We start from the raw sequence: 16,908 nt of genomic DNA, 5'->3' as shown, positions 1-16,908 counted from the left end.
GGGACCAAATCTGACCATATAAAGGAAATATTTGCTTTTCTGTTGTGTGCTGGCCAAATTCTGTTCCCTTCAGAGGTGGTACACGAGGAACCAACAGCACCTTCCACCCTGCCCCAGCAGAATAAGGACACAGATGTTCACTGCAGACTCCACAACAATTTTTCTTGTGTTTTTAAGGGAAAAGAAACAACACTACAGCATTCCTCACACCGTGCTAGGCCTAGATTTTCTCTAGAACTAAACCCCCAGAATATAAAACTATGCACAATAAAAAGACATTTGTTCAAACACACCATGGTATGAGCAATTCCCATATTTAAGCTCAATAGCAGTGTTTGAAAGTCATTTCAACTTCTCCATCATCCTTTAAAAACTCATTTTCTTCCCCAATTTCAACAGACCTGACCAAAACACAGATGAGGATTTGACATTGGTCACTCCTTACAAACCAGGGCTCAGCTCAGCCCCCCAAAATCTGAGCACACATTTGAGGGTTAATTCCTGCTTGTTCTCAACAAACCCAACCCTGCCCAGCAGCTCCCTCTCCAAATCCAGGGACACATCCAGCAGTTTCCAGGGATTTTGTGGTCTGTGGGACCAGCTTTGAGCAGCCCCAATAAAGCAGAAAGTGATAAAAATCACAAGGTTGGGGGTATTTTTTGTTGTTGTTTTTTTTTTTTCTTTTTTTGCTTAAAGAACTGTAAACATTGAAAGCCTCAAGTCAGCGCTGCTCAGCCTTTACACACAATGCTCAGCCAGACACAAAGCTGCAGGAATTCTACTGGGAAAACTGGGATCTGGGGAGAATCAAGTGCTTTAACCCTTCTACTGCTAAACACACACAAGGTCTTGGAAAAAAACCACACGACTTGGTACAATTTCTAGAAACAGAATTACAGTACTGACATTAAAAACAGTTTCTAAGGCTCAGACTGAGTCCAAAAAGGCCTCTGGTTGGGTTCATTCAAGCTCTTGTTTGGACTGCATGAATGCAGCATAAGAATGATTGCAGCAAGACATCCACAGGTAATTTCTACATTTATTTTTGTTGGGTTTTTTTTTCTTTTTTTTTTTTTTTTTATACCAAAAAAGTTATGTGCAACAAATAAAATTCGTACATATTTACATGTTTTTTTTACCTGTTAGCAAAATTGCATCCTAAACCTCCAGTAGAGAATCTGTCAGCCTATATTGAGAAAAGGAACATCTGCCCAATGACTCCATTTTAAATGGGTGTTGGATTGGGAGTTGAAAGCACTGGGAATAAATAGTGGATGGAACATACTACACAGAACAAACATCTAATATTTAGGCCATGCTTAACACAGTTTTGTGGTAACAGAATACTTCTTATCTTTTCTGGACCAGTTTAAACAACATTGGCAGAACCAAAGCCAAGCTCTGATCTCAGCCCACATAAATTAGGAGCAGAAGTGCCTGAAGCACCTCACCATCCTCCTGGAACAACTGGGACTACAGCAGCACAAAAATGCAAACTCCAGCATTCAGAAACCTCCTCAGCAGAGATCTGTCACCTCAGATCTCAAAGGTGCTCAGGAACGTTTCATTGGCCTCAGTGTCACAAATGTTTCACAGGAAGAAACTTCCAAGAATATTCATTTCCTCCATGAGACCCAAGTGCTTTGTTGGCCTTAAAGAGTAGCAAGTACCTTACAGTAAGAGGATTTCAGGAATGTTTAATTCCTAAGCAGGGTTTGGGATGAGGTTTTTTTTTTGCCTTTCCAATCTGCCCCTCACTGTAAAATTTCCAACTCGGACTATTCCATGATCCTAAAGGAGTTCTGGGATTCTGAGAGAGCCAAAGAGGGGCAGGAAGAGCCCAGATTCAGAACCTCTGTTTGGATACTGTGAATTTTATCCCTTCCATTCTCCCGAGTGTTGAAACCACAACAAGGATCTCTGTAACAACCCCTGTCCCTTGCCAGCCCAAATATAATTTACCTGCCTTTACCCAGACTCCTGCAGCCTTGAGAATTTTTAGGATCTGCCTTTGGATTTGTAAGGGTAAAACCAGTATCAAGCACACATTTGCCACCACATTTTGGCTGGGGCAGGCAGGGGGGCACAGCTGCACTCCTGATTTCCATCACAACCCATTTTACTGGAAGGAAGATGCTGTTTCTATCAATGGGAGCAGCAAGGAAAGGGTCAAAAGAACTGGAAGCAGAAAGGTCCAAATTTCTCCTGCTAAGATTATTCTGCTCTTTTATTCAGGCCAACTGCATTTCTGAAGCACGAGGGAGAAAGAGAAGAAATCAGGGCCATTTCTAGCAAATCACTTCCAGTAAAAAGTAACTGCAAGGGAAGCACACAAGACAAGAGAGTTCACAATTAAGGATCAGATTTGCAAGGTCGTGCACAAAGTGTGGCTGCAAATTCTCCCAGAGCCCAAACTCCAGCTCCATTTGCTCCCTATGTGCACACTAACAAGGACTGCTGAAAATCTGGCCCTAAACATTTCTACTAAACAAACTGAATCAACAGACTATGCCCACACAAACAAGCACAAGACACAGTGAAGTTAAGTCAACACCAATACTTTCAGTTGATGGGGCTTTTTTCCCTCTTTTTTTCCCAGAAATTGGACCAAGTACTCATGGATTAGACTTGTCTCCATGGCTGCTTGCTCTGAGATAGGAGCAACTTTCAGGCAGCACATGTTCACCTCTTCCTTGGATGAAAAAAAGATGCCTTTAGTGTAGGTCACAGGAATGCATCAAAATAAAATCTATACAACACATTAAACACTGCTACTGCCTCAAGGCTTGGGAGAGAACAAAGCCAAGCCTTGAGGGACCAATTCAACATCATTCATTCCCCTTAATATCAAAGTGGAAGGCATTTCAGAGACAGAACTAAACATCAAGACAAGCTTTAACTATACTCTGGTCAATACAAAACTCATTTAATGGATTGTTGGCTAAAACTGTCAGATGAGGGACAAGTCATTTAGTGTTACATGCAACAGATGTTACTCACACCACACAACTCTGTACAGAAAAGCAGTTTCCACCTCCACCCTTGGTACAAACCACAATTACTTCAGTAGTAATTTAAATATTAATTTTGTGAATTCAATCTCCAACCTTGTTTTGCTCTATGGAAACACTGCTCATTTCACAGTCAAGTTTATCCTTAGTGTTTAAAATCCACTTACAATGGAAGTGTTTCTCTGACATTCATGTTTGAGAATGAAAATGCTAAAAGGAGTTAAATTAGTTCTTTAAATAAATGGGTATGCAGTTGGAATTCTTCATATTTCGAACTGACAAGGGCAAAAAGCAGCACAGCACCAATTACAGAAAGTAGCTGAACCCACACATTTTGGTGTCACACAGTCTGAAACACAAGTATTTCACTTTTCCAAATCACATCAACCTTTTAAATTAAACTGAAAACAATACTGCTACCACTTCTCAGTCTAAAAACTAAAACCAGATCTCTTAATACTCTTCTATCCCCAGCAAGTTTGCTGGGAATTGTGTTTGTTCATTTTTAAAGCAAGGACACTTCTGCCTGCCAAGTTCAACACAAAGTATTTGGTTTAAGATTTGAAGACAGAAGGCACTTTTAACATTCAGCCTTAGAATACTGAGTGCAGAAACAATGTGTACAATTTTGTTCCTTTGTTTAAATCTGCAGTTTAATATATTTTTTTCCCAATTAGTTCTTAGAAAGAGCAATGATAGCACTATATCACATTTCATTTTCAGGAGCACATTGACTTACTTATCCCATTAAACAGGTTGCCCTTCCAAGAGATCTTCTCTGTGTGTGTGTGTCAGGCCTAAAGTTCATTTCCCAATATAGCACAAACCAAAGATCCTGACCAAGATCAATTAAGGAACTGCTTTTTCATTGCACTGCTTGGTTATCCTGCTCACTCAGTGGTTTCCACTGCAAATTGCAATTCTATACTGCAGCATTCACAGAACATCAAACATTAGTAACACTGGCTGGCTGAGCACAGCTTCAAATGGAACAGCTCTGCTTGGAAATGGAGTCCTTTCAAAGAACATTTCATCCAACCCCCAAACTGAAATCAGCTTTTCATTGACCACATGAAGCTATTTTTGTTCTGTACAGAAATTAATGAGGTTGTCGTTTAATCAACATACTTCAGGTTTCAGCTTTAATTCCATTTTTGTTACTGGAGACAAAAAAAAAAAAAAAAAAAAAAAAAAAAAAAAAAAAAAAAAAAAAAAGAAAAAAATGGAACCAACCCCAAGCATCATTCTTGTGAAAGCACAACAGTGAGAGCAGCAACTCCATGTTCTTTAGAGGTCACTTCTTCCATCGTGTCAGTCGACTCTGAGCTGAACCCTCTGACAGCTCCTAACCAAACCCATGGGACAGTGAGTTCTCCAGGGATGAAACCAAGAGTTCTAATTTTATTTACAGTATAAGTCCTAGTCAAATCTAAGTCCATCAGCTAAAAAAAAAAAAAAAAAAAGGAAAAAAAAGAAAAAAAAAAAAGAAAAAAATACACATACTGTAAACATGGCAACATTAAATATGGTGATGCTAGTCTAGAATATTTCATGTCATGATCACATCTTGTTATACCTGAATTTATATACAGGATATTTTATAGCAAGTGTTACCCACTTCACAAGTGGAGGGGGAAGAGAGAGAGTCTAGGTTTTGCTGTGGCTAAAACTCCTTCAAAGTAAAGTTAAAGCTTGTCTTTGATTGTTATAGAGCTTTCTTTCATAACCGCACTGAAACTGAAGATTAGCACAGAGAAATTATCTGGGGCCCCTTGAAATTTATAATTCAAAATTTCCATTATGATTCTTGTGGGGGAAAGGGGAGGAAAAAAGTGTCTGATATGGAGAATAAAAAAATTACTGCAAAATAAACTTAATGGAAGTTGGGTCTTCAGACTGTCAGTCAAAAGTTCCACCAGGGGTTATTCCTGTTTGGGTTGGAGTTGCCTCTTCCAGGCCTCGTTCAAATAAACTAGTCGTTTGTAGTTGATGATAAAGAGAATGAAGTTCAGCAAATATGTGAGCACGCAGACAATGCAAAATTCCTTCAGCACGAAGTACAGAATGTATGCCAAGTACAGGGACCCTACTACAGACACTATGGAGGATGTCATGAGGATTAGAGCTGCTACTGCACTTGCTGTCATACCTGCAACAAGAGAGACAAAGTTACTCACCCCTCTCCACACAGAACAACACTGAATTCACACTCAGCCACTCAGCAACAGTTACACAAAATTCTGGTTAAAATACCACCCGGGTATTTAGAGAGGAGTATCTAAGGCTCTGTCTGACAGCCCTGTCATAAGGAGTCTGTGTAGGATTAAGCATCCTCATATTCCTGACTTATAGGAAAATTCGTGGTCAAGTTATTTCTGTCAGGATTAACAGCTTTATAGCGAACCATCGAGTTACCAAGAAATATACAAAATTATATTTCATGCACTTTTTTGCCTGCTCTCTCCATTTACTCCTCCAGAACTTGCCCGTTCCATTTTTATTCCCTCTCTTTTCCACCATGCAATCCAATGCCAAATATACCGGAGTGAAAATACCAGCACAGAAACTGTCTTCACACTTGGATTATTAATAGCATATCAGGAGAAAATGCAATTACTCTTGTTATCAGTTGGGTTTTTAAGCCCTTTGGACAGATGTATCATAGTGCTGCTAAAATAACCCCAAGATATAAAAAATCAGAAGCATTTATCTGGTTTCCTGCAGATTTTGCAATGTATATTGCTCTCCTCCTTCATCCCCACAGCCCTGCTTTATACTTGAGGCTCTGAAGTGAATGAATACTTACCAAGTAGCATTTGTAGTATATAAAACACCAGGCCAAAAACACTGTTTGACTGATTTATTGCACTGTCCTTTCCAAAGATGGAACCCAGGAGACCGAATCCTCGACCCCATCTGTAAAACAGGGAAACTAATTAACTCTTATTTGGCCACCTCCTGCTTTCCAGCAGCATTTTCAGTTCAGGGCTGTTGGGGAAAGAAAAGGACACATATTCTGACATGATTTATGTGGTGCTCTCCTGGAAAACCAAGCAGCAACAGGGGGAGCACTGGGCACAGCTTCATCCCACACCTTGCTGGTTAAAGTTGTTTGACACACCAGGAACTGCTGAGTTCACCCAGCTGGAACTTCACCGAAAACCAGCTCTGCTTCCCAGGGCTGGAGTTTGGAGCTCTTTTGTCACATAAACACTTCCTTCCCCCAGTGACAGCTTCAGCAGCCCTCTGCACCACAGTTAATTGGACACAAGGTCACTACAAAGCTGAGGCAAGGATTTGTTCCACTCACTTGTCTGCTTCAGAGCAGGAGAATCAGGGCATAAATCTGTACCTCAGCTGCTCCTCAACCAGCTCAGGAGGAACCCAAATCTGTCAAGCACACGAGCTGAGGATGGCACCATCACAAGATCCCCAGCCCTCGTTTGTTGGAGCTCTTGCACAGTGTGACACTTTGAACCAACACCTGAAATCCCTACAAAGTGACTTTCAACTTTCCAGTGATAAGGCAGAAAGCAGCACAAGCCCTACAAAACTGCTGCTGCAGAAGGAGGAGGAAAGATTAAATTAGCAATTGTGTTTGTGCCAGAAACCATTAATTCCATGCCCTAAGGCAGATCATGCCATTATTTGTAAAAGCAAAGTGAGAACCCTATTTATTAGTGTCAGTTGAAAATATGAAGTTATTTTGTTACTCCAAGGTAATTTAACTCACCAGAATGCACTGGGATTTCTGCCAACAGATTTTTGGAGCATCAAGCCAAGCATCACACAAATGTAATGTTTGCTTCACATTAGCAGCTTAACTGAGCAAGGTAGAAAAGTGCCATTCCTCATCCTGCTGCAGCAGGAAACTCCAAGGAAAGTGCAATTTTCAGGAAGTTTCCTGTCCTGGAGGCAATGGCCCTGCTGAGCCAAACTACAGCTCAGGTTTGTCCCTGCACGTGGCAGGAATGGTGCTGATGTCACTCACCTGGGACCTGCCATCACCACAACCCAAGCAGTTTTCTCACAGAAAGAGGCACCACAATGAGGATAATTTAATACCATCTCCAAAACACTTTCTAGTCTCACAGCCATCTGTGCAAAACTCATCATTTTAATTGCAGACTAAGTTTGAATTCACTATTAATACTCTTGTGCTCTTCTCCCCAAGAAACCCAGCAGGTCCCAATTCTTAGAAAGCAGATTTACTGTATAAACAGTCAAAAATTAAACATACTTTCAGCTAGTTTGGTCTGAAATCTTTTAAAAGTGAAACTCTTGTGCCAATATTAAGCTTCAAGGCAGCACAAACAATGCTCTTCCAGGGGACAGAGCCTCAGCATCCCAGAGCTGCCAGACAAGGAGCTGCAAGGAAAAGCAGTGCAGAACTGCAGAGCAACTCTAGGATGATGGAAATTACAAAGAATTACAAAGAATCTCAGTTATGGTGAGATTTCCTCCCACTCCTTGAATGTTATCTGGATTTTAAGTGACAACTGTTAATTTTTTAGCCTTCCTTTGATAAGATGGTCACAGCACATGTAACAATTGTCTTGTGCTGTCCAAATTCCAAAGACTGAATTAAAGAGCCACACAAATACATTAAAGAAGTTGTAATTTTTACATTTAATAGTTTACACTTGTTTTTCTGTATTCTTACAGTTATAGATGCTTCAGCCTGCCATCCACAGGTTCAGTCTGCTGTTGTGGTCTCCAAGTGAGAATTCTTTGCGGGTTGACATTGAAATGATTTGAACACACTCAGGTTTTCCTGCACAACCCAAAGTGGGCAAAGGTTCAGCATCAGCCTAACTCCAAACAACTGCAGGATGCTGAATCCATCCCTGGCTGAGTGCTCTCACTCCTGATGCTCAGCAGATCCTGTGGTGTCTGAGAGCAAACTCGAGCTCAAACTATCAGAAATGGCATTTTACAGAACCTGACCCTGCAGCTGTTCTGCAAGAGAATAATAAAATGTTGTCAGTGGAGGGATAATGAGTTCCAGCCCTTCCCAGGAGTCAGAGTCCTGGAGTGATCTGTGCAGAGCTGCAAGGTCAGAGCACAGGGAAAGCTTTTTCCACATGCAGGAGTTCATTAAGTGTCTTGTTGGCCTTGTAGCAGCTTTGAGGACATCAAGTATTACATTTCAGCCCATGGAGTCCAGGTCTAATCTCACATCTTACTGCACACACTTGGAGACAGCCAAGCAGCCTGGGGGTTAGCACAGAACACTTTTCCCAGCCTTATAAGGTTTGGAGTGGGAGCAAGTGTTCTGTAGCAAACTGAAAAGCAAAGTATTTAGACTTTATATATTTACTTTGTATACTCCTTTTCCCATCTCATTTCCCTGCTGAAAAGTCTAAATCCTCTCCGAATTTTATTAAGGTTGTAAAACTCACAGTGAACCAGGAACTTCTGCCAGCAAGTGGAGGAAGGATAAAAACTGAGTGGATAATGTTCATTTTCACACCAAACTCAGGTGTGAATTGCCTGATTGATGATAACTTTCAAAGTCTAAAAAAATATGGCAAACAAATAGCAAGAAGAAAGTCGTAATAACAAGCTAAGCTGCAAAAAAAAATAAACTCAGAAGTGTTTCATGTAATGTAATTTAGAGGTGTTATCATTTGCAGATTTTTTTTCTTTTTGATACAGAATGCTAAACAAAATGACCTGCAGGAAGCACAGAGCTGCTTGCACAGCGAGATAAAAGCAGAGCCTGATTTCAGCAGGCTTTCCCTGGTTCTGACTGGTGGCTCCCATCCCTGGAGCAGGAGTTGCATGCTGAGATCCAGGTCGCTGTCACCCGAGGTGACTCAGAGCACCCTGACAAACACAGGTGCCAAACCCATTTTCACCACACCCGAGTTTCACTGCTATTAAAAAATCAAAAGCAATCTGATCTAATTACAAGGAACAAACCTTTAAGACATCTTTGTAGCTCAGTTTCCCTCCCTATCTGCATGTACCACACTCTGAATGTTCTTCAAAATGTTAAATAGTGATTCAAGAAATCGAAAATGAAGTGATTCATCTCCTTTCCCAACATCTACAATTGAACATTGCAGTGACTTTCAGTCCAATGTTCACTGTCTTTTATCAAAAGGAGGTTTTGAACATTATTATCCACCCTCTAAACAATGCCCCTTTGGGTCTGAGGTACTTCACAAAGCTCAGCAATGTTGCATTTTCAGAAGCTTAAAGCAGTATTTGTGTGCAATTGTTACTTCTTAACAGGAAGACAAAAAGAACTGAGGTCACTATACTCCACAAGTGATGTAGCTCCAATAAAATCTTACACTTTTACGTCTCTAAAATAATTTCAATCTCTTTTGCACAATTATGAACATCCTCTATGTTCCAGAACAGCATATTAGGGGACACACTTGAAACATTTCAGCATGATTTAGCAGAGAAAATGCTAAAAGAGAACATAAGAACTTTATTTAGTCCCCCAGCATCTCCAGTATTTCAGAGGACAAGCAAACAACCTTCCAGTTTAACAAGTTACAAGCTCTGAGCTGTCAGCACTGGCTCCAAAAGCAGCAGAATTCCAAGCCTGCCAAACACACCAAGTCAAACACAGCAACCAAAAAGTGTTTATTTAGCCAGGAGTTGGATCAGTGTCCCCTGCAGCCCCTGCAAGAAATGCTGGAGTGTTTCTGTAGCCAAGCCCCAGCTCTGACAGCTGCCTGCAGATGTTTTGAACAGTTTTGTCAAAGATCAATGCCCAAGATGCTTTCCTTGGCCTCCACTGTCCTTAAGGATCAGCTGAAACTCATGAACTGGGGTTTCACCTGCACCAACACTTGGCAGCCTCCCCTGAGGCCTTCCTGGATGTCCCAGATGTTTTCTGAGCACTTTTGGCCTCAACAACAACCCCTGGTGATGAGCAGAATCACATCCCCAGGATTTCACCTGCTAACCCCCTCGGGTTTTATGGCCAGAACTGAACTAAGCCCCACATTTCCATTTGAACATGGAAAGAAGCTCACTGGCTCAGGGCAGGTCCAGCAGCAGGTGCCTTGAGCAAAGGACAATTCCCAGGTGCCATTCCAGTGTCCTCAGGGACTGCTTGGAAATGCAATCAAATCCCTCAGGGGAGCAGATGATTCAAAGGCTTGTCTGATCCCAAATCTCTGCATTTGTGCAGCAGCAGCTTTGCCAACACAATTCTCTCTCAGTTGATGGGTTTGGTGCAATGAAAAGGAGAAACAATAACAAAGATTCTGTACTCAAACTGCAAACTCAAGTTTGGGTGGTTTTTGGGTAGTAGTAATAGTTACTTAAGCAGTAGTTACTTCCTCTCATTTCAGGATTATTTCTCATCCCATGAGCATTATTTTGTTATCAACAGCAAGCACCCCTTACCACTTTGTACCCTTGAGGGAACAATAAATCTAATTTTCTAAAACAACAAAACAGAACAAAACAAAAAAAATCTACACTTAATAAGTGATGTGCACATTTCCTTAAGCACCACTGGATTTCTGAGATAATTTCTGGTCCAGACTGAAAGTTCTCAGGGGGGAGCAGAGCTCACCCCCTGCCTTCAGTGAAAAGCTCATATAAAGGTCAAAGGATCTGGAGCATGGTAAGAAACTTTGGTTGCAACTTCTTTCCAGCTTCACCAGAGGATTTTGGATTAAATCTAATTCATGGTTTCAATGCCACTCTTAACAGTTTTAATAAATGAAGTAAAAGCCTTCAATTAGAAGCTACAAAAAAGAAGATTAAAAATCCTCATTTGTAAACTTGCCAGGAGTTCTCAAAGATGTTGATACACTTAATTTCATGTTTAAGTCTATTAGCAGCATTTAGCATAACCAAATGAGGTTTTCTTCTATATATCCTCCAGCTCTACTTCAGAAAGAGTCTGTGAAAACTCTCAGTGTCTAGATCAGCAAAATATTAAGCAGACAGTGGATAATTATTTTATAGCAGCCTTTACAGAAGCACTAGCTATTCAAGATATAAGCCAACAGCACTGATTCCTTCTATTCCTTCCTTAATAATCTTTTCTATTAAGCTACCATAAATGAAGCCCAAGTCTGAATTATAAGCACTTTGTTAAATTTACTTTGCACCAGGCAAAATAATTCTTAGCCCTATTACAAATTCCAGTCAAGCTGGAAACGATTTATTTATGAAAAGCAAAAATTAACGTGTTTGTGTGAGCACTGTAAGGATGGAAAATAAAAGATTCCCACAGCAGGGGCACTGCTGTGTTTTATAAAAGATGTGCCTCAGTCAGTAAGTGTTGTATCAGTATTAAATCATCAATTTTCTACTAGAAAAGAAAAAAAAAAACCAAAACATTTGAGTTCTCAGCTTCTGCAGCTTTAAGAGTGACTTTAAAACTCCAAGCTGGTTTCTTCCAGCATTCCTGGAACTTCTCCCCTGTGCAGCACATGGAATCAGCTCTGGATCCTCCCAGCTCACACCCTCTGCTTCCCCCTGTGCCAGTCCTGAGCTCTGTTTGCACAGTGCCAGCCCAGCTGGGGACAAGGGACAGAGAACCCTGGCTCCCAGGACAGGGCTTCCCTCCAGCACAGGAGTGACTCTGGGCTTCCCTCCCTTCCCTTGTGGCACTGACTTTGGCTCCTCCAATTTCTCCCTGCCCAATTCCAAACCAGAGATCTTCCAAGCTTCCCTCAGACAGCAAACCCAGTGAATCCAGAATCCCTTTTTCATCTCCTAACACCTTCCACCAGTCACTAACACTTGCAGCTGAAAACCTGAAACATATCTGGATATTTGCTATCAGGTACAGCAATGAAAAAGCTCCTGGATACCAGGAATTTATTACTATAAATATGAATTATAACTGCCACATAATGTTCTTTATTTGGAATTAAGGAAACTTGACGGACAAGAAGTTTTCAGGAACTGCCCCACACCAGAACCTGTTTAAACATCAGCTTAGAGAGGTCTGGGGAGTTTTCTCCATGTCCCATTTTCCTTGGACAATGGGGTTGCTCTTGTCACTTTGATCCCTGTAAAGATGCACCAGAACAGCTCTAGCAAGGTGTGCCCTGCTGAGAAACCAGCACGGAGCAGATTTACCTGCAGTTCTTAGAGCAATTCACACCCACTCTGCAGAGCAAGAGCTCCACACCAGCACAACCAACCAAACAGAGCACAACGGGTGTAAATTCAGTCTTTAAAGTGATTTATGAACGTGAGCAGAACCATACAATAATACTACACCTGTCACAGGCCACCCTTTCAGACCTGCCCCCAAATTTAACAGGCATTTTCAGGAACTACCAGGTGAATATTTTGGTGCACCCAGCAGAAAACACAAGGTGGATGTGCAACTTTTATAGAGGAAAGTGTCCCCACCCAGGGCAGGGGCTGGGACAAGATGACCTGGAAGGTCCCTTCCAACTCAAACCATCCTGTCACATCAGACTCTTACACAACTTTTCAAAGTGCCTCAAACACAAGATACCAATCCAAAACTTTGCCCATGAACAGAATAGGGAATTCCTGAACCACCAATGACATCCAGATTCTCCAAATGCTATTTTGACTCTAGAACTCCTTCAGCAATCAGGCAAAGATCAATATTGACTATTGCCAAACCTCTTCACTGACGCAGCTGCAAATATTGCTAAAGATACAGCAGTGCCCTTTGCTCGTTTGTGCTGCTGTCTTGAGGCTCTCTTACAGCATTCATTAATGCATGCCAGGCTATTAAAGTCACTCAAAACCACTAATTTATCCTCCAGCAATCTCCAATTCATCGAGACACAAAGCAGAAATGTATTAGAAGATCCCAAAATCTCTCAGGGCATGGAAAAGACCAAAGCCAAAGGCTCTGGGTCTCTGCATTACCACTTAAAGGTCACATTTTATTTCAAGCTGTAGCATGACCTGTATGACTTGAAATGTGTTTTATTACTTTAATTCCCACTGTGAAGCTACAGCAAGAACAAAAACATTTTTTCAGTCAAAACTATTATCCAGCTTATAAAACAGCCAGTTTATAAAATAGCCAGTTTATAAATAAAGCCATTCTTGACACTTAATTATTCTCAACTATCAGAGAGCAATTAATTTAAAATAAATACAGCAATTTCCATGGAATGTGGGGTATTGCACTAATACCTGCCCTTATCAGCCACTCCTTAGCAAATTTTATTTTTAAACTATTTCATGAACTTTCCCCTTGATAAAAATTTGAAATATGCTGACCATTCATGTTTTGGGTAAGGGATACTGGGAAGGGATCACTCCAACATAACCTTCTGCATGAGTCAGGCTCTGATAGGAGATTTTCTGTGCTCCTCCCTCTGCATGCTGGCAGTCTTTACATTTCTGTTCTTGCTGTTGTGCCAATGCCAGATCTGGCTTAAAAGCACGACTTGGAAATACCAACAGCTGGTGAACAAAACTCCGCCCAAAATACCAGAAAGTCAGCTCAGGAAAGAATAAACTAATTTATTCTAATTATTCTATGCATTCAAAATGAATCCTAGCAGCATTAAGCGCTTTTTAAAGTTCAGCCCACTCCTGGAGTCAAAACTCAAGATGTGAAGATTGCAAAATTCCAAGTTCCATCAGCAAATCCAGCTTAAATAAAAAGTCACATAACCCAATGAACCATCTAAAAGCCAAAGTAGAAACAGAAGTTTCTCACCCAGTTAACTCTGCAGAGTTAACTCTAATCACTAGCTAATAAATTAATTTCTGACTGTCAGTGTAACAGCTCAATGAGAAAAGAAATGTGGGAGTTAATCTGAATTACCTGTGAAAAAGGTGGAACACAAAACTGAAACTTTACAACCTCAGTGAAATCTGAAGTGTGGTTAAAAGTTCCTGTTAGAAATGAAGTTTCTGAGAAGCTTTGGTGATGTGGGAACAAGGAACACTCAGCTGCAGAAAGTGACAGAGAACAGTGGATGGGAACGTGGAAAATAAGATTAATTTCTTTCCAACTTTAATGCCTTGCCCTCCTGCTTTACTTTTAAAGCAGAACTCCCCCTCTGTGTCCTGCTCAGCCTGGGAAGCAAATTCTTCTCCAAATATGGTTGGAGTGAACAGAACTTGCACGTTCCTTTTGCACAAACTCCTTTCACCACCTGCTCCAACGATCACGAGCTCTCCTGGCATTTGCAGCGCTTCACTCCAGGCATGGTTCTCCTAGCAACTGCTGGGAGATCTGAGTGCATTTTATCCCTAACTCCTCACATTATCATCTAGAATTCCTCCAGCAAAGGATTCCCAGGTCTTATTCAACGTGTCAGCTGCAGCATTGCTGATGAACGCTGTAATTACCGAGCTCGGTTCCATAATTAGAAATAATTCCAATTATATCTTTAGGTAATTTCCTTCTCCCAGTAAACACACATCAAAACTGTGACATCCAATTCCCTGTCACAACAGCAGCACTTGCTGCAACAGCAAAAAGCTGGTGAAGGACCAATTCAACACAAGAACAGGCTTAAATCTCTGTTATTCTCTTTTTACTCCTGTATCTGTTACTTAATGCTTGAATCTCTGTTATTCTCTTTTTACTCCTGTATCTGTTACTTAATGCTTGAATCTCTGTTATTCTCTTTTTACTCCTGTATCTGTTACTTAATGCTTGAATCTCTGTTATTCTCTTTTTACCCTGTACCTGTGATCAAAGTGAAATCACTGATGAGACTCACATGGTTTAACCTCAGTAGCCTAAGCATAATTTAATATATATTATTTGAATTTATCTGGTGAGTTTATTGAAGTTTCCTCCCTAGTTAGATCCAAACTTCTCATTTCAGGCCACTTTCCAAGCAGAGCCATGAACAAGCACCTTCACAAACTAAAGATGACCTGAGGCAGACAAGGAAAGCAGAGTTAAAGCCTTTACTCAACCACAATTTCAGGTGGCCAGAGATACAGATCTCTGTCACACAATCTCACTTCTGCCACCACAGAAGAGGATTTAGGAAAAAGAGCTCCTTGGATGTTTTGCCTCAATAATTTCACAGCTCCCAGCTTGACAGAGGATGGGAATATTCCCCCAAATTGGCTTGTTAGGATGATACAGCAAGTACCTCTATAAAAACTGTGACAGCTTTTGCACAGGTTACACCGAGAGGGGAAAAAGGACATCTCAAGTACTCATTCAGCTGAAGGCACTAACACAACAACAACAAAATCCTCATTAAAATAAAGAGGAAAGACTTAATACACTGATTTGCTCAAGAACTAGATTTATACAATGACTCTCCTAACAGAAATAAGAGCCCTTGGCCTTTAGAAAACAATTGCTAAACTGGCTGGACATCTGCAAAATAAATCGTGATTTGGACTGGGCTTGTGCTGCAGAGGCATCCAAGTCTCCCTTGAATGAAGCACTTCCTCTGGATCACCACAGCCTGTCCTGCGCTGCCAGGATTTGTCCCAATGAAGACGCAATACAGATACTGCAATTAAAGCTAACGAAGCAAAGCGCCCACAATTGCACTTGTTTATGTTGTCCTTAACCACTACTCACAGCTACAGCACGCCACTCTCCCGAGCTCTCACCACTAAAACGCCTGTCACTCCACCTAATTGCCGCTGATTACAACACAGCAATTGCGGGTGCCTCACCCTGCAGCCCGTGGTGATCCCGAAAATCCCCGTTCCCCCAGCAGCGCTCCGGCCATGGGGCTGCCCCACACCGGCAGCGCCGCTCCCTCCCCGGCTGCCCCGGCCCCTCCGTGCCCCCGCCCCGCCCGCAGCCCCTCCGAGCACCGGCCCGGCCCCCAGCACACCGCGAGGCACCGGAGGCACCACCCCGGGATCCGTTCCCAGCGCTCCCGTAGCCCCCAGCCCCTTCCCCCCGCGGGGGCGGCGGCGGGTCCCACCCGCGCCTCACCTGGAGGTGATGGCGGCGGAGCAGCGCACCCGCTCGCTGAGGTCGCACAGGGCCTGGTAGTGGCTGTCGCGGCCCTTCTCGCGCTCCAGGTGGCAGGCGTACAGGGAGAGCAGGATGCCGGCGGCGCACACGGCGGACCGCGCCACCCGCTCCCAGCGCGGCACCGACACCCGCAGCAGGACGGGCGCCGCCATCTTGGCCCCGTCCCTCCGCCTCAGCCCGCGACGCGCGCCCGGCGCCGCCCCGCCCCGCGCACGCGCGCGCTCCTCATTGGCCGGCCGCGCACGCGCGCGCGCCCCTCATTGGCTGGCCGGGCGGGCGCGCCACAACCCCCTCCCCCTCCCCCCCGTGCTGGCCCCGCCCCTCGCCGCTCGCGCCGGACGTGGCGCCTCGCGACGACGTCACGTCAGGCCGGGGCGGGGGTGGGGGGGCGTGGCATAGCGCCCCCTGGCGGCCGCCGGGAGCCCCGGCAGAGTCCCCTCACGCCACCGCCCCCGCCCCGCCTGAAGCCAGCGAGAAAACGGCGCTTTTCCAGCAGGAAAATGGACATTTCCCGAAGGAAAATGGGCTCTTCCAGAGGGAAAATGGGCTCTTCCAGAGGGAAAACGGGCGTTTCCAGTAGGAAAATGGGCTTTTCCAGCAGGAAAATGGGCTTTTGCAGAGGGAAAATTGGCTTTTTCAGAGGGAAAACAGGCTTTTCCAGCAGGAAAACGGGCTTTTCCAGCAGGAAAATGGGCATTTCCCGAAGGAAAATGGGCTTTTCCTCGTGTTTTTTCCCTCCAATGTGGGACACGGGGGAAACCGGGCCGTTCCGAAAGACGCGAAAAAACTCTTCCCGGCTGACGTGACCCTCAGGGATGTTGTGTCGCTTCACCGGCGCTCAGGTGATGTGAGCCTCAGCCCCGTTCTCCAGGTGATTTTCCATCATTTTGGGGCAGAATGCCCCAAACTCCCACATCCTGCACAGAGCCCGTCTGGTGTGCAGAGGGCCTGTTCCACTCCCAAACTCACCACGAGGTTGTCTGGGATGTGTAATTTGGA

The 16,908-nt window shown here is 43.2% G+C and overlaps 1 protein-coding gene across 1 annotated transcript; it reads right to left on the bottom strand.

Moving 5' to 3' along the window:
* Positions 1-2,193: 2,193 nt before the first annotated feature.
* Positions 2,194-16,076, bottom strand: VKORC1L1 (vitamin K epoxide reductase complex subunit 1 like 1). Its single transcript, XM_053995382.1, has 3 exons — positions 15,868-16,076; positions 5,818-5,927; positions 2,194-5,160 (listed from the first exon to the last, which is right to left on the bottom strand). Exons 1-3 carry the CDS (start codon positions 16,059-16,061, stop codon positions 4,934-4,936), a joined length of 531 nt encoding a protein of 176 aa, XP_053851357.1. The 5' UTR covers positions 16,062-16,076; the 3' UTR covers positions 2,194-4,933.
* Positions 16,077-16,908: the final 832 nt, after the last annotated feature.

Source organism: Vidua macroura, chromosome 20 (assembly GCF_024509145.1).
Source record: "Vidua macroura isolate BioBank_ID:100142 chromosome 20, ASM2450914v1, whole genome shotgun sequence".
In the NCBI taxonomy this organism is placed as follows: Eukaryota; Metazoa; Chordata; class Aves; order Passeriformes; family Viduidae; genus Vidua; species Vidua macroura.
The sequence above is the reverse complement of the archived record's forward strand: the minus strand, read 5'-3'. Positions and strand labels throughout refer to the sequence as shown.

Excerpts from the sequence above, each read along its gene's own strand:
- VKORC1L1 (XM_053995382.1), bottom strand. The coding sequence starts at position 16,061 with ATGGCGGCGCCCGTCCTGCTGCGGGTGTCGGTGCCGCGCTGGGAGCGG. Across the intron at positions 5,928-15,867 it reads TCCGCCGCCATCACCTCCAG|ATGGGGTCGAGGATTCGGTC; the intron begins GTGAGGCGCGGG and ends CCTGTTTTACAG. Across the intron at positions 5,161-5,817 it reads TATACTACAAATGCTACTTG|GTATGACAGCAAGTGCAGTA; the intron begins GTAAGTATTCAT and ends CTCTTGTTGCAG.